The sequence below is a fragment of the Petaurus breviceps genome, unplaced genomic scaffold, assembly GCF_028583685.1.
Source record: "Petaurus breviceps papuanus isolate PSGF00001 unplaced genomic scaffold, PetGlider_PUasm1.0 90847, whole genome shotgun sequence".
Taxonomy (NCBI): Eukaryota; Metazoa; Chordata; class Mammalia; order Diprotodontia; family Petauridae; genus Petaurus; species Petaurus breviceps.
The window spans coordinates 16,066,417-16,087,874 of record NW_027187360.1 but is presented as its reverse complement, the minus strand read 5'-3'; the positions used below and the strand labels follow the sequence as shown (position 1 = coordinate 16,087,874).

The 21,458-nt window shown below is 37.6% G+C and overlaps 1 protein-coding gene across 13 annotated transcripts in view; it reads right to left on the bottom strand.

The window, feature by feature from the left end:
* Positions 1-21,458, bottom strand: part of PHACTR3 (phosphatase and actin regulator 3) — a 313,435-nt gene that overhangs the window by 196,803 nt on the left and 95,174 nt on the right. The window contains exons 1-2 of one of the 13 annotated variants that reach the window (XM_069072500.1): positions 11,246-11,578; positions 6,512-6,695 (exon numbers count right to left, since the gene is read on the bottom strand). The exons of 9 other annotated variants lie outside the window; for them this stretch is intronic. In XM_069072500.1, the coding sequence (XP_068928601.1) occupies positions 6,512-6,533 (22 nt within the window). In that variant the 5' untranslated portion in view covers positions 6,534-6,695; positions 11,246-11,578. 3 more of the 13 variants (XM_069072506.1, XM_069072504.1, XM_069072502.1) reach the window with 3 other exon arrangements.

Genomic DNA, 21,458 nt, shown 5'->3' with positions numbered 1-21,458 from the left:
AACAACATGAGGGATCAGATATAACGATCAATTTGAATTTGAGGCCACCCCCACTAGGAGAAACTGTTGTTTCCCCCACACTTAGCCTGACAGTCCCTTCATCGCTTAAGAACCTCTTAACCAAAGATTAAAATAGCAACCTGCCTTGGAGCTCATTCAGAAATGCAGAACAGAAGAGCATTTCAGCTTCAACTGGTAAAGAAAAAGTCAGGCTCCACATATAACAAATCCCCAACCTTTAGCCTCCGCAGTAACTCAGCCTCTCTGGAAAATGAACTATTTAGGGCAGCATATTAAGGTTGGGTTAGAGATTTAGATCAGTAAGCGAAGTCAGAGATTATTTAATAGTCTAGCACCTTCATTTTGCAATTGAGGAAACTGAAGCACTGAAAAATGAATTGACTTGTCCAATATCTTCATGCATGTCAATCATAAGAGGCAGAGGAAAGATTCAAACCCAAATCTTCAAACTCTAGTACATCTAGCATTCTTTCCAATGCACTGAAATTTTCAGCTGCATATAGTGGTTTTTTTTTTTTTAACATTCCCTTATTAGATTATAAAGCCTATTAGGATAGGGTCCATCTTATTATTTAATTTTTTTTTGCTTTTTGGAGGGCAATTGGGGTTAAGTGACTTGCCCAAGGTCACATGGCTAGTTTTTCTTTGTGTTAAGTATCTGAGGCCAGATCCAACTCAGGTCCTCCTGACTCCAAAGCCGGTGCTCTATTCACTGCACCACCTACCTGCCCCAAGTCCATCTTATTTTTAAAAACCGATGTGTTATGTACTTAATATGTGGGAAGGCATTAGACTAGGTTCTGGGACTAGAAGGATGAAAGTTGATACTCCTTAACTTCAAGGAGTGTTTAATCTAAAAAGGAGAGGATATGACAAAGGACACAGAAATGGATAACACAAGATGGAATGTGATAGCAACAAAGGAAATAAACACCTAAAGTAATCTCCCAGAACTTGAGAAAGGAAACAGGGCTTTCAGTGGGGGAGGGAGAGATTAGAGTGGAGATCTGAAAGGGCTTCATTAACCTTTGTTTCATATTAGGCATAACAGGTTTATTGAGTAGAATCGACAAATCATTGCTTGGCAATTAGTGGGAGGCTATTTATAAAGCTTCCTCTAACTCCAAGGGACTAATTTTATGTGGACTTGTAAAGAATTGAGCTACATATAACCTGCTAACCCATCTCTTGCTCCCCACCTCATTATTACAAGTCTACTTCAATGTTAGCAATGCTATGTTGAACTGCAAAGGATGAGGATCCATTCACTCACTAGATTCATTATAGCTTATATGAGACTACTGTCTATCTACCCTACTCAAAGGTGGTGCTTTCTTAAGTTCAAGGTGTATTTCACATTCAATAAATGAGTTCACCACACTTAGTAGCTAAAATTGGACATCAGTTCTGTATATTCAGTAAGTGGTTTGGAAACTTGATTTTGTCTACACTGTGGATTTTCTACCCCAACATCCACAAAGAAAGTAACAATGGTGAGTTCACCCTTTCATTCTCACATAGATGGTAGCTGAGATGGTGTTTTGAATCACTCTGAAAGATCAATTTGACATACAAGTAAAAAAAATTAAATATGTATTCAATTAATACCTACCACATGATAAACCCTATTCTATAGGTTGTGGAGTCACCAAAGAAATACAGGTCTCTTCTTTCTTCTACACTTTCTTTTGGCAATTTCATCCTAATCCATGCCTTCAGTTATTACATCTAGGGATGACTTTTCAGTGTAATGTCATGTCATTACATATCCTTTTCCTGAGCTTTAGTCCCATATTTCTATCTACTTGATGGACCTTTACACCCAAATATCCTACTGACACCCTCAAAATCAATATTCTCAAAAGTGAATTGAACTTCCCTTCCCAAAAACCACAACTACCCACACCCCAACTTCCATATCTCTTTCAATGCTGTGCTGTGCCTCTCCTCTTATCTTCCCAGGTTTGAAACCTGAGAATTAACTTTGCTTTATTCCTTTCTCTCCTCAATTCAAATGATTGACAAGTCCCATGTATTCTACTTCTACAAAACCTCTCACACCTCTTCCCAACTTTTCTACTTCCACTCTTAAGCTCCTAGTTCAAGACTTCCTTACTTCTCACCTGCACTCTTGCATTGGTCTCCTTCTGTATTCCACATTCAATTTAACTGACATTTTTTCCTTCTACATGCATTTATTAAGTATTGGGTTAGGCTCTAGATATACAAAAAGCCCTCTGCAAGCTCACATCTTCCTTGAGGAGGTTATACAAAGATGCAGCAAGTCCATGAAAGAAATTTGAGGAAGACAGAGACATTAAGAAATGATAGGGATTGGGCACAAAACACAACACTATGTGTTTTCTAAAACTAGGACGTACACCCTGCAGATTTGTTGAGTGAATTAATACAAATAATATAGACAACTAGGAGGTTCAGTGGATAAAGTGCCAGACCTGGAGTCAGGAAGACCGGAGTTGAAATCTGACTTCAGATACTTATTAGCTTGTGACCCTGGGCAAGCCACTTAACCTCTGTTTGCCTCAGTTTCCTCATCTACAAAATGGGGAGAATAATAGCACCCTCCTCCTAGGGTTGTTGTTAGGATCAAATGTGAAAATAATTGTAAAGTGCCTAACAGTGTCTAGCACATAGTAAGCACTATGTAGGTGGTATTATTATGATTATTCAGATGCAGCTAGGTAGTACAGTGGATAGAGCATTGGACCTGGAGTCAGAAATACAAGTTAAAATCTGGCAGACACTTGCCAGTGGAAGGACTCTGAGTCAATCACAATCTTTAGCTGCCTACTTCCCTCAATTATAAAATGAGGGTAAAAAAAGCATCTACCCTCCAGGGTTGTTGTAATGATTAAATGAGATAATATTTGTAGTGTGTACGGGCACACAGTAGCTACTTAATAAATGATTATTCCCTTCACCGTCCCTAACATGCCAAAAGTTAGTTCAACCTGGATCAAGGGTTCCCAAACATTTTTGGTTTCTATACTCCTTGGATTTCAGTAAACCTTTCCAATATATCATATTCAACATAAAAAGAAATAAATTTGAATCTGCCATGCATATGTATATATGACATATTAACCAAATATTCCCTGTTTAAAAATTTTTCAAACTCCCTGGTGGTATGCATATCCTAGGTTTGGAATTCCAGATCTAAGAAACCATCTTAGTACCTAAAATAAGAAGATTCCAGACTTTATACCATAAGCTACTTAAGGGCTAGAATTACAAGGTCAAGTCAAAATTCTATAACCTTCTAATAAGTAGAAGGTCACTACTGACTAAGCAGTTAAGTTATTGATGGCCCAATAAAGGAAGAGGTAGAATAGGTACATATTTGTACAGGCACGTGAAGCTTGGAAAGGAAGTGCGATTGAATGGAAAGATAAGAAAAAGGACATAAAAAAGAAGAATTAAATTGAAAGGAAGAAGAAGAGGAGGAGGAAGAGATATTCTTCACTTAGTGAAGGGAATAGGAAACTACTTCCTTTAAAATATTCTTGAATGGTTCAAGCTACATTCCATTGATAGCACAAAGCTCTCTTAAATTATTTCTTGTAAAGGGCAATGAGTTTCATATCTATCATGTGTGTATAGATGATACATATGAATCTTCCTAAGTATCTAATTCAGGCTTTAACAAACCTTTGTTTATCACCACAATAGCAACCAGGGTCCATAACTAACCTTTCTTAATTATGCCTAGAATGGAGAGGAGCTTATAGAGTCTTCAGGATGCTACCAATTCTTACTTGGTCACACATACACACTTGAGGGGTTCTTAGAGGATGATTTAACTAGTCATCACAGAAGTCCTGTGACCCTCAACATTTGCTAATACTCAGGGAAACTCTTTCCGTATAGCTGTAAGCATGCACATTGCAGAGGAGTTGGTTTTTAAGACCTGCATTTTAAAATAGCATTGAGATGGTCTATGTCTCTGTGTGTGTATGCTTATACATATGTGTGTATATATAACATAGAGAGAGAATGACTGCAAAGTGAATCTAGCCACCTCTGCCTACACAAAATGCAAATATCTGTCTCTTTAAAATATTTTTTTCACATTTTTATTTAAAGTTCAAATATCTGTCTTGAAAGACTTGAAAGAATTTATATTGCATTTTTTTCCCAAAGATCTCAGATCCAAACACCACCAAATAATAGAAATCAGCTTTCAGAGAAGCTATGCAGTCATCCTACCTATCCTTTGAATGCTGTATTACAGACCACAGTATGCTGTTTCATACCTATGCTCAGCCAGTTTTAAATATCTTCAGTGATAGAAGTGTCATTCCTAAGTGCACAGTTTAATACTCTCACTCAGAACATTTTTCTTCAAACACTTATCTAAATAAATAGCTCACATCTAATAGCTTGCATTTACATAACATTTTAAGCTTTACAAACTTTCTGTCCATATTCTCTTTTGGATTTGTATCGGAAAAAACTGGAATCATCCCCAAACAACTACAATTTCCATCATTAAAAGTGCCAAAGATAATTGAACTCCCAAGCAAACACTTCTGTCACCTTGCTTGTGCCTCAGTTTCTCTTTTTATCTATGGCATATGTGGAATAAGGGATGTTTATTTTTCTTTAATTTTCCATTTTAAAATGGTTTTCATAATCCATTCCACATTTAAATAAGTCAACATTCAATGATCAACTAAGTATGAATAAAATCATGTATAACTGGCCAATCCAAAGCTTGAACTCAGGTCTACTTCTGTGATTCTCTTTCCGCTAGACCACAGTGAGTCTCCCTTAGGACCTCCTGAAACCATGGAGACAGTAACTCTCATGCAAAGAAATGTAAAAAGAGTTTTAGACACAACAATCTTGTGAAACAAGTAATAATATAATCACCCTATTTTTGTTCAGTTGTTTCAGTCGTGCCCAATTCTTCATGACCCCATTTAGGACTTTTGGGTGTGGTTTTTTGTTTTGTTTTGTTTTGTCATTGTTGTTTTTTAACAAAGATACTGCAGTGGTTTGCCATTTCCTTCTCCAGCTCATTTTACAGATGATGAAACTGAGGCAAATAAGGTTAGGTGACTTACCCAGGGAGACACAGCTAGTAAATGTCTGAGTCTGAATTTGAAATCAGGTCTTCCTGACTCTAGGACCAGCACTCTATCACTGCGTCACCTAACTGCCCTACTCTCACCTGAGTAAGAAGAAACTAAGATTCAAGGGGGTAAATGACTTTACCCATGATCATATGACGAGCATGTAGTTTGCACTCAAGTATCTCCTGACCCCAAAATTTCTTCCACTATATGATATTATCATGGGGCCTTGAATGTGTCTAGCTTTCATTTTCCTTGAGGACTTTTTCATCACATAAATATAAAGGTACCAATAGCTTTAGGAAATAGAATTTGTTGTTTTTGATCACAGAAATACTATTGAGTGTCACCTTTATTCATAATACACATCACCTTAGGGAGGAAGAGGTGATAATGAGTATTTCTGATAATTTCCTGTTTTAATCAGATAGGCAAAATCTAACAGGATAAAATGTAATAGGCATATATGTAGTAGAGTCCTGCTCTTGGTTACAAAACATGAACTGCAAATTACAGGGTGGGTGAGGAATAACTAGACTATTTAGACTATGGTTCATGTGAAAAACATCTGTGATTTTAGTCAACTGCAAGCTCAATATGAATAATGAATCTAGTAGACACACACATGGTGTTTAAAAATTCTTAGTGTGATTTCAAGCTTTTAAAATTTAGAGATAGATAACAGATAAAAAGATGGATGCCACACATATTTACATTTATATGTGCATAAACACACACACATATATCCAGATGTGATTTCATTGGTGCAGAGAATGCCCAATGAGAAAGCCTTTAAATCTTTAAATATATAAAATTGTACTTAAGTGAAATTCACTATGAAAAAAATGGCCATGGTAAAAAAGGTAACCCTCACTGGTGTTGAAAGACCTTGGTTCAACCTTGCCTTTCATGCTTATATGACCTAAGTAATCACTTACCTTCCCTTGGGCCTCAGTTTCCACAATTGTAAAATTGAGGGGAGGGGTCAGACTACACAGCCCCTGAGATCCCTTCTAGCTCTAGAGCTATGATTCTGTGGGTTCTATGATCCTATGATTCTAAACCCAAACAGCATATTATTGGGAAACTTCCAGTGACTATATTCATTGCTACTTAAATTCCCTTGCCAATAACTGCCTAAATTTGTATGCTGTTCCTTCAGTAAGCTCAAATCATTTCATTTGTATATAAAGTAATTTCAGTACTTATTTTACATCCTGAAGCTTGCAATAGGTCTATGGAAAACCCTATATACTCATGAATAGGACAGGCTAAACTCCAACATTCCTAGTATCCCCTCAGCTCACTACTGTCTTTAAATCCAATTCTTATGTGGACATAAATCCACAGAAGAAATTCATTTGTGCAAAGGGAACACAGATCACTTGTATTACCACTACAGAGCAGTTGATCCATGGAGTAAGAGGGCAACAGCTGATGCCAACAGTCCTTCTGAGAGCATCAGCTTCTACCACCTTGATGCTGCTTATGCGCAAATTTTAAAAATCCAGGAGAAGCTGGGGTCTCTGGGATGCTGCTTGGGCTTGCAATTTTACAATGATGTCTGAGCTCTGTGTTCTAGAAAGAAGGGAAATAGTGTGAAATGAGATCTAATTGCAGCAGAGAAGTGTGGCAATCAAGTGAGAATCCCTTTATGTTTATATCTGTGTTCCCCTGTGTGTAATGTGTGTTACAAGGGGAAAATCTTTTGTACTGGGCTACACAGTAAATTGCCTGTTCTCAACAAAAGGTTTATCTGTCATGATTCTGACACAAGGATAGCAAGAGCTGTATCCTTGACAAATCAGTCCAAGTCCTTTCCTACTTTTTCAACCATGCCTGTTATTGATCTGTGATAACTTTACTATCTATATATTTTATACAACATATCAAAGAATATTTATATCCATATAAGTAAAGTATTAAAAAAAGACATAAACAAATTGCTTACCTTCTCAAGGGGTAGGAGGAAGGGAAAGAATTTGGAACTCAAGATTTGAAAAAAAAAGAATGATAAAATTGCTTTTACATGAAATTGGGAAAAAACAAAATATTAAGTAAGATTTTCAGTTTTATTTTTTTTGGAGGGGGGAAGGTAAAGCAATTGGGGCTAAGTGACTTGACCAAGGTGACACAGCTAGTTTTGTGTTAAGTGTCAGGCTGGATTTGAATTCAGGTCCTCCTGACTGCAGGGCTGGTGCTCTATTCACTGTACCACCTAGCCACCCCTTAAATAAGATTTTTAAAAACAGACATGAAACTGGTAATAAAGAAACTCCTACTAATTTTGCCTCTAGATATTCTTATGGATCAATAAGGACAAATTTCAACATTATGCACAAATATATCTTATGGGGAAATATATTTATAGTTGGAAGGGACTTTAGAGGGGATCTTATCCACTTCCTCATTTTACAAATGAAGAAACTGAAACCCACAAAGATTAAGTGACTTGTCCAAACTCAAACAACTAGTAAGTGGCAGAGGTGGGATTCAAATCCAGGTTCTCTGTTTCTGAATTTACCATTCTTTCCACTGAACCATGATATCTCCTTGTTCTATTTAACATATTTTGAGGTATGATAAAATTTTCTTGTCTGTACTTATCTCAACAATTCCTATATTTATACATACCAATTCAGACATTTATTACTTCTCAATGGGATTATTTCAATAATCTTCTTATTGGTCTCCCTGTACTCCTATCAATCAATCAATGAATCAATCAATATTTATTGAGTTTACTATGTGCCAGGCACTGTGCTAAGCTCTGGGGATACAGAAAGAGGCAAAAAATACCCCTGGCCTTCAAGGAGCTTACAATCTAATGGGGGAAATAACATGCAAACAAATATATATGAAGCAAGCTATATATAGGATAAATAGAAAATAATTAACAGAGAGAAGTTAGAGGAAGAACTAGAATTAAAAAAGGGCTTGGGGAGGAAAAGAAGGAATTTTATTTGGGACTTTGAGGTCAGTAGGCTGAGAAGTGGAGGGAGAGCATTCCAGACATGAGAACAGCAAAAAAAAAAAATTGTAAATGCCTAGAATCAAGAGATGGAGTGTCTTATTTGTGGAACGCCCAGGAGGGCAGTGTTATTGGATTAAAGATAGAAGCCTGGAAATGTAGGAGGGAGGGAGGTCATGAAGGGTTTTGAATGTCAAACAGAACATTTTGTATTTGATCCTGGTGGCAATAGATGACACAATTCCAGACCTGTACTTCAGGAAAATCACTTTAGTGGCTCTAATTCATCTTCCACCCAGGCACCAAATTGATATTCCTAAAGAAAAAGTTTGACTGCATCACTTCCTCCCTCAAGAAGCTCTAGTGTCTCCCTTTTGCCTCTAGGATAAAAATAGAAACACCTCTGTTTTGGTATTTTAAAGCTCTGAATAATCTGAATCTAGTCTACCGTTTCCAGGCTTATTAGAGGGTACCTTCTTTTACACAGGGCATTTCAGCTGACCTGACTCGCTAGCTGCTCCATGTACAGAACATTTCATTCCCTCTCAGTGCCTTTGCACAGGCTGTTTCCCTCCCCCCTCCCTTGCCTCGCACATCCTCCCTCCTCACCTTCACCATATAGACCCTTCTGTTTCCTTCAAAGCTATAGGAAGTCTATCTTCATCCTCCCAATCACTAGTGTCCTCCCTACAGAAAAGACTTTGATTATATGTTCTATTTAATTTATGCACATGTTCTTCCCCACAGTAGAATATGGACTTTTTGAGGGCAGAGGCTATTTTGTCTTTGTCTTTGTGTTCCCTGAGAAGCCCAGCACAGAGCCTGGCACATAGTAAACACTTAATAAAAGGATATTGAATTGAATTGTTTCTAAAGACCATTCAAAAATCATTTGTCCTGTCATTGATTTTCAAGTGGGTAATATTTCCCCCCACTTGTTTTTGGAGTAAAACAAGTCTTTGTGTTCTCAGGCCTCTCTAAAAACTGTATAGATAACACTGTTACTAATTCCACAATTCCATGTGGAATCTAGAAGCACCTCTAACCTTCCTCTCTAGATTTGATCCATGATAATTAGCTAATGTGATCAGTAGAAACAAAATGAAAGGAAGCCGCTAAGCTTCCTTAGTATGCGTTTTTTATTAATTGATAATACTGTTTTCCTGAATAATAATGAAGTAATTACCATCACCCAAGACTATTTCTGCTGAACAACACAGAGATTAAAGATGAAATGAGGTCACCCCTGTAAATAAATTGGACCCAGCTGCAGCATGTCAAAGTCTATCAAGATCTAGGAAGGAAAAGAAGCCAGAAATGGCAACCCATGGATCAGAACCAGGGACTCTCACAGATCCCCTCTGTGCTGGTAACTGAAATAGACGCTGGTGAATAATAGCACCAGGAGTCCCTGAGCAGGAAGTAAAACTATCTGCACATGTGTCACGTCCTGCGCCTATCCCAATACCACCAGAGTGGGCTATTTATAACTGTACAATGCAGGTGACTATTGGAGGGAGGGAGGGAGCTGGTGGGAAATCAGTTGTTGCTGGGATTATTTTATTTTTTTAACTATGGTAAAGATTCATGATGTGAACAATAACACTTCTGACAAAGCCATTACTTTATGTTATGATAATGAGTATGGACAACTTAATAAATCACAAGTAGTATGGATTCATTATATCGACTATCATTCAGTCTTTGAAACCACCAGGCTAAAATAGAAAATTATACATGGCTCAGTCCACATAAACAGACATGAATGTAAATTGCAATATAAACTATTATATGCTTCATGTGCTTCAATATACATAAGTAAGGATGGGCAATTCATGATAAAGAAAAACTGGACTTCATATAAGTGTATTGTTTAATTTGCCAGAGAAGGCCTGTAAAATTAAAAAAAAAACATTTACATAATTGTTCTTTTTGTACTTTTGGGCACTCTTTCTTTGGATAAGGATTCTGACCAAAGTGATGATTGAAATTGTAATCCAGAGATAAACCTGTAGTGCTGATAGTGTACAAACAATATGACTTTGATTAGACAAATAAAATTCAACCATGTTTTTTCAGTGCTATTTTTAGATTTTCAAGTTGTTGCCATCTTCGTGTATTTGCATAATTCCCCAAGATGTGTAACACACACTCTCTAAAAAAAAAAAGTGATTGCCATACTCAGATGTTCCTGTTTTAGAAGTAACATTTCTCAGCTAGTAAGGTACAGATTAAAATTGTCACCCCAAACCAAAGACCCTTTGATTCCTACCACTATGAATTTTCCATTCCTTCATCTACGCAAGAAACTTGCAGCCCAATAAACTCTCCAACACAAAGCTTGACAGTAACTTTAGTTTCTTACAAGTTCATATCAAAAATGTTCAGGCTTCTATATCTCTTACAAATCCCCTTTCTGGCCTTAATCTCTGAAATGACAACCAATATAAAACACACAAAAGAAAAATGTCAGCTTTGAAGTGTTTACTTCCAAAGGTTGGATTTCTGGATGGTAAACATAAGGGCATTTATTATTGACAATTAAATATTTCTTACTGATGTCAAACTTAGATATAAGCCTCATGTGTCAAAAACCTCTTTTGTCTCTAATTTCTACTAAACACTGTGCTAAGAGTAAATAAATAAATAAATGAGTAGTCACAATACATCCCAATAATCGTGTTGTTATTTCCCCAAAATGATTTTATGAGCATTGGGATCAAAAGGCATCCAAGCAGAAATTATACCCATAGACCAGAGGCAATATGAGAAAACAGCCTTCACATTAAACAAAAGAGGTTCATGATTGTTACCCAGAGCTCTGGCGGGAGAAACAAAGCTGCCAATGCACGCAGTGCCTCAGACACCTATAGACAGTCTGATGATACTATGACTCTGAGGCTACTAATGACAGCAGGGGTAACTATTACTCTCCCCATCCTGTGGCTCCTGTCACTCACCTCCAAGGGTTTCTACTTATCCTGAACACACTAACTGTAGTGGTTTGATTCATGAAAAAATGATTAGACCCTTTCAGGCATCCTATTGTTATCACTTGAAATGTCTTTCCTTTCACTCTTTTAAAAGACATCAGAAAAACCATCAGCCCCTTCCCCAAGCCCATGCCTCTAGCTTCCTTCCCACCAGCTCTACTTACCTTACAAATAAAGGACGAAAGACAGTCCTCATCTTCACCAAGAAGCTGTGTCCTTACTGACAGACACCTGGATCACTCCTAATCCCAAGGCGTCTCTACAGTATGCAATTGTCAGAAGCCCACGCAGCTTTCAGGACCCGCTTCCTTTCCGCCCCCCCCCCCAAATGCACAAACACACACACATACAGAGTCTGCAAATAGATTCCTATTGTCATGAGGCAACTCTGCCTGTCTTTTGTAAAAGAAACTGAAAACAATTATTATCTACAACCATTTTTAAATATAGACACTGTAAGGTGGGAGGGGGCTTGGGAGCAGCCAAGGACCTGTGTAATCAGCTCACCAGATAAATAGAACTCACTAGATGTACTGGATCCGAGCTTGTTAAGGTTGTTCTGTCAAACCCTACATAGCTGCTACCGCGCCTTTTCTCCGAACTCATGGTTCCTTTCTCCTAGGGCAATTTGTTTTACAGCACTGTCAGCAAACTGCGGCAGCCCACCGTTTAAGATGATTCCAAGCAAATTACAGTTGCCAAGAGCCCGGTACCCCCAAGATCCTGTTTTCTAAAGTCTTAAATTTGATCACTTTCCCCTAGTCCTCTGCAAACTCCACAGACTGAAAGCAAACAAAGATTTCTCCCCCGACCCTCGACCCTTTCAACAATTTTTAAGGGTTTCATGGGGGGCGGGGGGGGGGGGGTGTGGGTCTTGGCAGTGCACCATTTTTCAAAAGCAGCTGCTACAGCATTATAGAGAAGCTACGGAAAACAAAACCCTGTAGCAACAGCGATACAGCTGGGCTCCAGCAATCAATATCGCGGAAGAAGTCCTCATTCCCCAGACTCTGGACTTTAGGGATACAGTGCTGTTCTTGTTTGTTAAGCATGGTAAGGATCATTTCTGAATTTGTCCTGAAGGAAACACTATTAGGAAGCTGTTCTATATACCTGCTTTAGGCTCAAGCAGTCTTCTCTTTTCGGCAAAGGGGAGGTGCCCAAGAGGGGCTTGCCACCATCTTGTGCCCCCCACCAAACAGATATACAAGAAGCCTGAGGCCCAGAAACAGATCTGGGAGCATGTTGGGCTTTGCTCCTCTCAGACCGTCCCTCTGGTCAATTATTTAAATTCTTGAAAATTTATTGAGGCTTAATACACATTCATGGATCTCTCAAGCAGCCTAACTTCACTGGCTTTCCAAGCACCCTGATGATGGTTCACATTCTTTCAAACAAAAGACTGAGTTCCTACAAAGGAGCACCTTTATGTAAATTCTGTTAGCACCGGAGGAGATGGTGCACTTAGGGCTGTATACTCAAGAAGCAATTTTGCCTTTTTATTATATATTTTGTTATACATATTTTAGTGTGTGTATATGTATGTATGTATATGTGTGTATGTATCTATATCTATCTATACGTCTACATATATAGATATAAAGATAAAGATGTATATCTATCTCCATCTGTCTATATATATGGAGAGAGAGAGAGAGACAGAGAGAGAGAGAGAGAGAGAGAGAGAGAGAGAGAGAGAGAGTGAGATAGAGTGGGGGAGAGGGGAGGGGAGTTTTCAATTATCCTGGTTTCTCACTCCTCTCCTCTGTGTAACACAGTTCCACAGAATAAAGCAAGGCCAAGCAGCATTGGTTAGTAGCATTTTTTTTTTTTTTTTGCTACTCAGGGGCATTCCCAGAGTTAAGATATGTCTGTCTGTCTGAACTTACTGTTTCTTTCCAGCCATTTAGGCAAAAATAAATGCAATTCAAGTGCAAAGCATTGTCATTTCTTTTCTGGCTACTGCCTTGGCAATTTCAGAAGTATGAAAGAAACATGAAATCAAGAAGGAGGTGATTTGAGATCAGGACCAAAGGCAATGAAATTTATTGGTGTATATTTTATCCACCTACTCACATTTTAAGTTTCATGAAAGAAGGAACTTTTAAAATCTCCTTAAGTCAAAGGATAGCCTTCTGCATATTGTAGGTGCTTATTAAGAGTTTATTGAATTTAATTTAATTCAGTTACCACTGTAGGACCTATGTTAGCAGAAATTTATTATTAACAGCAAGAAAAATTATAATAGCTTCTCTGCTGCTGTCCTCAATCAATCAACAAATTTCATTAAGCATCCTCTATTTACCAGGATCTGCTGGTGCAAAAAGTGAGAGACAATGATTATCCTCTAGGAACTACTAGAATTTTGGGGGTTGCCTCTTTATGATATGGAGATGACCCTGGGCTCTCTTAGGTAATGCTATAAAGTACAATCTCTGGAGGTCACGCAAAGCTAGAAAGGCTTTTATTACAATTCCTATGATGCACTATGTGTAACAGACTAGCCTAGAGAAGTCCTGAGAGGCTCAGCACCAGAAGGTGGTCTACTAAGAAATTAATGAATTATTTTGACCACAGCAAACCACATCTAAAGTATAGAGGGCTTATAACCAGCATTGGTGGAATATTGATTGAAATACTGATGAAATAAAACCTACTTTGAATAATTGAAGTGATACTTATCTCCAACATTTCTATATCACTTTTCCATAACAATTGCATTTGAATCTGGCCATGTTAAATCTTTGCTCAAGAAGTTCAATGACTCCCCTATCCCGTCTATGTCTAGAATAAAATCCACACCCTTCTATTTGGCATTTAAAGTTCTTCAGTCTGTCTCCAACCTATCTTTCTGGAATAGTGTCACATGACTCCATTTCACATACTTGACTCTAGCCAAACTGACTTATTTTCCATTCCTTGTCCTCAATGTTCCATCTCTTGCCTTCATGCATTTGCATAGATTGCCCCTGGACCTTGAATACACTCCCTCCTCATCTCCAATTGGAATCCTACTTCCTTTCAAAACTCAGCTCCAGTTCCATTTCCCATATGAAGCCTTTCCTAATGTTCTTTGTTATTTGTGCCTCTCCCCATGAAATTAAATTGTGCTAACTCATATGTGTTTGTGTGTGTGCACATATGTGTGTATGTGTGTATATACTTATGTATGTTTTGCTTCTCCAAGGTCAAACAAACTAAATACAAGAACTATTTCCTTTATGTTGATCTTCAGCACCTAGGACAGGCCCTTGAATATAATGTGGACTTAATAAATGCTTGTTTAATGCAGTGACCCTAACAACAAACCTACCTGTTTTGAATCAGTCTTTTTTTTTAATGGCATAGCCATTCGTAGCTATGTTCTTCATAGCACATCAGGTCCTCCTATCCTCCACTATCTCTTGAAGTCTGTCCAAACTCATGTTCATTGCCTCTATGATACTATCTATCCATTTCATCCTTTGCTATCCTCTTTTCCTTTTTGTCTTCAATCTTTTCCAACATCAGGATCTTTTCCAGTGAACCCTGTTTTCTCATTATGGGACCAAGGTATTTAAACTTTAGCTTCAGTATTTTTCCTTCCAAAGAATAGCCTGAATTAATTTCTTTAAGTATTGACTGATTTGATCTCCTTGTTGTCCAAGGGATTCTCAAAAGTCCTCTCCAGTATTACAATTTAAAAACATCAATTCTGTGATACTCAGTTTTCCTTATTATGACCACTCTAGTATTAGTTCTCATTGTCATAAGATGGACCACTATGATAGTTTCTTGGGGCAGTTAGGTGGTACAGTGGATAGAGTGCCAGGTCTGGAGTCAGGAAAACTCATCTTCCTCAATTCAAATCTGGCCTCAGACACTTACTAGCCATGTGACCCTGGGCAAGTCACTTAACCCTGTTTGTTTCAGTTGTCATCTATTAAAAGTGCTGGAGAAGTAAATGACAAACCACTCAAGTATCTTTGCTAAGAAAACCCCAAATAGGGTCACAAAGAATTGAACAAAACTGAAAAGGCTGAATAACAAATAGTTTCTTAACTCATTTTCCTCCATTCTCTCCTTCCTCCAAACCATCTCTCACACCAGACCATTTTCTTTAATGAATCAATGAACAACCATTTCTCAGGTGTCAACCTAACTACTAAGTATAGGGATAAACAAAATGAAACCATCTTGGTTCTCAGAGCACTTTTATTTGATCAGGGAAGATAACATGTACATATATAAGCAAATGTGGTTCTGATATGGTGACATATATGTAGAACACTGAATTAGGTACTGAGAAATAAAGTTAAGAGAAAAGAAGGTTCTTCTATTTTGGTAGTTAAATTAGAATCATATGGAACAAAACTCCAAATCTAAATTATCTGCACTTGAGTATAGAGGCAGTGAGGTGGTACAATGGATAGAGGTCTGAGTCTAGAGTTAAGAAGACCTAAGTTCATATGTGACCTCAGACACTTAGTGTTACCCTAGGCAAGTCACTTAATATCTCTCTCTTTCAATTTCCTCATTTGTAATATGGAGATATAACACCTATTTCACAGGGTCCCAAGGGCCAAAAGAGGTAGTATTTATAAAGCACTTCGCATAGTGCCTGAACACATAGTAGATACTTAAGTCCTCCCTTCCTCTCTACTTTTCTTTCTTCCTCCCTCCCTCCCTTCCTTTGTTATATACTTCCTTTCTACACATATTCCTAGTCAGAGTTGTCATGGTACTTTTCCTGCTCAAAACCTTAAAATTATGTATTTCCTATTGAGTAAAATTTAGGGTTTTTAGCCTGGCAGTCAAGGTCCTCTATATTCTGCTACCACTCTCTTCCCAGACTCACAGGGCTACCCCCTACACAATGTATTCAGTTCTCCAGCCAAACTGGAGATCTCCTCCTTCTACACTTTCCCATTCCCATGGTTATTTCCTAACCCTGAAAAGTATACACACATTATACCCCCTGATGAATTCCTTCTCATCCTTTAAAACTAAACCCAAGTGCCATCTCTCACCTGAAACCTTCTCATGTCTCCCAGCTAGTATTTACATTAACCACCTTGGCAATTTCACCACTTTGATTGTATCTCTGGGGCCTTTATAATGTATTTAGAATGCATCTAAGATTTCATTATTGTATTCTGATGTAGAAACTCCTTTCACCTATGCATATGGACAACTTAGAGCCGAGAAGTTACACGACTTGTCCAAGGTCACACAGTTAATATATGTGAGAGGAAGGTCTTAGACTTAGCTCTTCCTGACTCTAACACCAGCCCTCTTTCTATTACATTATGTTGCCTCTAGTATAATTCATCATTTTTATTAAAATTATTTGTCTAAATGTTTTAGCCTTATGAGGACTATATCTTATAAGAACTGTATCTTAGCTAAATTTCACATCTCTCACAGAATCTAGGTCAAAGTCCTATATTCTAAAAGTTTTAGTAAATATCTACAAAACTGGAATTTCACCAGAGACTAATACTAATCTAATGCTTATTTGAATAGGGGGCTTCTTCACAACATTCCTAAAAAGTGGCCAGACAGCTGTTTCTTGGAGTCCTCTTGTACTAGTCATGATGAGCTTATTATTTTCACATTGGGATACTTTTGGAACTCTCAATGAAATGTACTTTGGGGCAACTCTAATTTTAGGAAGTTTTTCATTACACTGAACAAAAATCTGTCTCTCTGTAGCTTTCAGTTATTCTTCCTAGTTCTGCCCTCTGGAACCAAGCAAAATGAATCCAATCCCTCTTTGAAATGACAGTCCCTCAAGTGATTGAGGACAGAAATCATGCCCATTACTCCCTCTCCCTACCAAGTCTCTTTTTTTCTTGAACTTAACAAACATCTTGACATTGTAAGGAATCATAAGGATCACTTAGTCCAACCTCCTGAATGTTAAAGATAAATGATCAAGCTATTTCTTGAATGCGAATTTTCAGAATCTTAATGCAGATTAAAGATTAGGGTCCAAGGTGAATAATTCTCTCTTGACATATCCAGGACATCTCAAATTAAGGTCCCATGCTTTAGTGACGTCCCAAGCTGCTTCTGATTAGACAATGACCCAGGGAATCAATCTATCTGAAGATAAAAGGAGAGAGTTATTTTTTGCCAAGTAGTGTTCTTCCCCCTGCCAAATCCTTCTGCTCATAACCATACTGTTAGATGCAAATTTCTCTCCTAACTATCTCCCCCTATTGCAAAGAGGTGAGCCTACTCCACCCAACCACTCTTTTGATTATGGTAACCTAGTTCAAAAAAAGACCTGGGGTGGGAGGGTGGAGAATAGAAATAGAAGAAGAGGTAAATGAATGAACACTGATGTAATTTGGGCCAGTCTCTGTAATTCCTAAATACAGACTAACCCTCTATCATAGCCCTTCTATCCAAGTTCTTCCTGCAAAAGTACTTTGGGAAAGATTTAAATTAACAGTTCTTTTTGGAAGAAAATCATGAAAAAAAAAATATCTGGGTTGCAATTGCTGCTCCCTCACCGAAAAGTATATGGCAAACAGAATGATTTTATCATATTAAGCTATAATGCCTCTTTTTTCTCATGACATGGAAAACTATCTCAGGTATCTTCAAGCAAAACAACTTTGGGTCTAGATCTATGATTTCAATTGCATGGGGAACTCATGGCAGTTGAAAAATCTCTCCGCTGGTGCATATTGGCAACTAACTTGTGAAATCACCTTAGAGAATTATCTGGGGCACTGTGAACTGTAAACTTGGTCTTCCTGACCCCAAGGTTGGTCTTCTACCCAGTACACTTAGAGGAGAATAATTTTCACTGTTCTGTAGCTTTATAGCCAGACCTGAATTTGAGTCCTGGCTTTCGTATTTTACTATGTGAACACAAGGAAGTCCCTTCCTCTTTCAGCCTCAATTAATGGTTTTTAAAATAAGACAGTTGAAATCAGTAATTTTTAAGAACCCTCTCTGGTCTGACATCTTTTGATTCTAAATCTGGAAGACAACATTCAAGAAAGCAAAATGGTTTTAAAGGAGCAAGTTTTTGAGGAGTCTTACTTCAGTACTTTATTGCCTGTATCAATTATCAGTGGGAAAAGACATATTTACATAGAGGCAACCAGGTGACAGGTAGAGTGCTGGGTCTGGAGTCAGGAAGACCTGAGTTCAAATCCCACCTGAGATGCTTAGTAGATATGTGAGCCTGGGTGAGTTACTGAACTTCTGTCTGCCTCAGTTTCCTCAACTATAAAATGGGGGTAATAATGGTACCTATTTCCCAGGACTGTTGTGAGGATCAAATGAGATAATATTTGTGAAGTGCTTAACATGGTACCTGGAACATAATAGGTTGTTAATCACTGCTTATACCCTTTCCTTCCTTTCCCTACCCACATATGGAGAATTGGTTAATACTACCATTTCTTTAATGTTATATAGAGACTTTAAAAAAAATACTATAAAATCTAGTGTGTAAGATAGCATTATTCTGGTATCCAACAATAGAACCATAGGAGAGAGGGAAGGTTATTAAAAAAAGAATAAGATAAGATAAGCTATAACAGAAATATTCACTTGTGACTTTTCTTGGTAAGTTAGGAAATAAATGGGAATTCTCAGCATGAAACTGGATCCTATGAATTTTTTAGGAGAGAAATTCATGGTTAGGACTAACAGTGTGACCACACAGATGAGACAATCTTTTTTTTTTTAAGCAATTGGGGTTAAGTAACTTGCTCAAGGTTATACGACCAGTTATTTCTGGGTGTGGTGCTAAGTATCTGAGCCCGGATTCGATCCCCAGGTCATCCTGACACTGGGGCCGGTGCTCTTACTCACTGAGCCACCTGGCCGCCCCTCAGATGAGACAATCTTAAAGCAATGATATGTTTTATATATAAATAAAGTAATATATTTTAGAATTTTGCTACTGTTGAGCCATACTATTTTCCACCATGGGCCCAAAGTCTAAAAGGGAGATAAGAGTAAATACATTAAAAACAAGTCTTCATTGAAAAGAAACACATCCACTTTCTAAAAGTCTTCCTTCTGCTATGTGCTACTTTTCAATGACTCAAACCCCAAGTCAGCACAATAGGGAGAAAGAACAGCAGAATGAAGAGCAGGGAGAGAACACAGAAGGACCACTTGCTGGGTTTTGGCTGTGGAGAACAGCTGGGGTGAGACTGGCTAACCATCTCAGCATTTCTACTAGAGTTGCTGTCACCAAGCAGTGGATGCTGGTGCTGCTTCTTGGATAAAACTGACTGTCATATTTCTTGAGTTCACAGACATGCTGTGGGTAAGGATAGAGCAAAGGAGGAACCAAGCAGGGTGTGAGAGTAAAGACAGGAAGCACAGACAGAACAGTTGGGGGTTCCTGCATGCCTCTCTCTTCTTGTGTATATTCATGTGTTTAGTTAATCACTTTTCCTTTGAGAATAGAAGTTCTGGTATATATGTGTCTTTCTCATATTGCCCAAGATATAACAAAACTGTATACTTATCGTTCCCACATCATGGGGGTTAGGCACATGGCATTCCTGTGATCTGGAAAATCTGAGTCAAAATTTTTGGCCCTCATTTCACGCCAGAGAAGAAGTCTGAGTTTTTTCTTTTTCTATTTGGGGTGTTTACAGTATTAAAGGATAAAATATGTTGATATTAAACAATACTATACATATATTTTATGCATTTCTGAGTTTCTAAACTTTTTCTGTGTCATCTGCTAACCTTCAAGTGTCATCTATGGCTTCTGTAAAACTCACCCAAAGTTTCCATCTAATTTCTTATGCCAACCCACAATATATTGAAACAGTGATTGGGAAAGTTGTGATGTGGAAGGGATACTGTACTTATAAGAAGGAGCAATTATAAAATAATGTGAATACTGTATCTGTGAGAACACTTTCTGAACCACTCCCCCAAACCTAAAGATGTGACTCTGCCAATGACAGAAAGACTCTGGCAGCAAAAGGTCTGGTTTCCTGATGCTGGATCTTTAAGTTAAAAAAAAATGATATGCCATTTGGGTTGTAGTAATTTTATGAACCCATAAACATATTCAGGAATCTAAGGATGCAGCTAATATATAATGTATGATTTGGGCCTTCCATTTGTGCATAAGAATACTTGAGTGAAGAATCCAACATGTACAATTACTGTTCTTCCTGGGATTCTGACTTTCTTGCTAATACTGTCAAGTGCCATCTGTTTCATTATTTTGAAACATAGGAGCATAAGAGAATGACTAAAATGCTCATACTCTTTGACTCAGAAATTTAACTGCTAAACATAGATCTAAAGGAAGATAAGGATCAAAGGACTCCATATGAACCAAAATATTTATAGCAGCACTTTTTGTGGTAACAACGAACTATAAAAAAATGTAGATATCCATCAATTGGGGAATGACAAAACAAATTGCAATATAGAAATGTGATATAATATCACTGCAATGTAAGAAACAATGAATAGGAAGAACACAGAAAAGCACAGGAAGATTTATATGAACTGATGCAAAGTAAAGTAAGCTAAGCCAGGAAAACAATATACACAATGATTACAGTAACGGAAATGGGAAAAATGAAACAAAATTTTAAAAAGGTAGTTGAACACTATATTGTAATGACTGAATCTCACTCCAAAGAAGAGATAACAAAGTTCACCTTCCTTCCCTCTTAACGACATTGGGCGGTCTATGGATTTGGAACATTATATATACTACCAGACTTGGTGGATTTGTTGCTTAGTTTTTCCTTGAATTACTTTCCCCCCTTTTATATCCTTGGTTGAAAGGGACTGCTCTGCCAAAAAAAGGGAAGGATATTTTTGGAAATGATGATATAAAAATAAAAGCTCTTTGTATGTATATATTTCATGTGTGTATATGTTTCTTCATTCCACAGCCTCTCAAGATTATTTTATATAACTTACCATATGTTACCTTACACTTACTCATAGGGAATTACTAAGTTAGAGTATCACCTAGTTTTACCTCCCCCCCCGTTTTACAGCCAAAGAAATAGAATATTAAAGAAAGGAAATGGTTTATGCTAAGGTCATATAAATTGTAATCAGCATAGCCAAGGTTCAAACCCATGTTTTCTGACTGCACCTCTGAACTTTATCTTCCTCATTAGTAAAGGGAACAAGTTGGTTTTATTGACCCCTAGGATCCCTTCCAAATCTAAATCTGTGAAACTATAACTCCCAGGGCTACCATATTTCCATTTCACACTTCTTACAGCATTATCTTCCTGAGGAACAAATGAAAACAGTCAGAGGTTATTTTTTATTTCAAGTTATCACATGAACAAATACCCATGAACACAAAGAAGCATATCATGTTCCAGAAGACAGGACAGCAAAATTATCAGCTATTTTAGCACCTCAGTC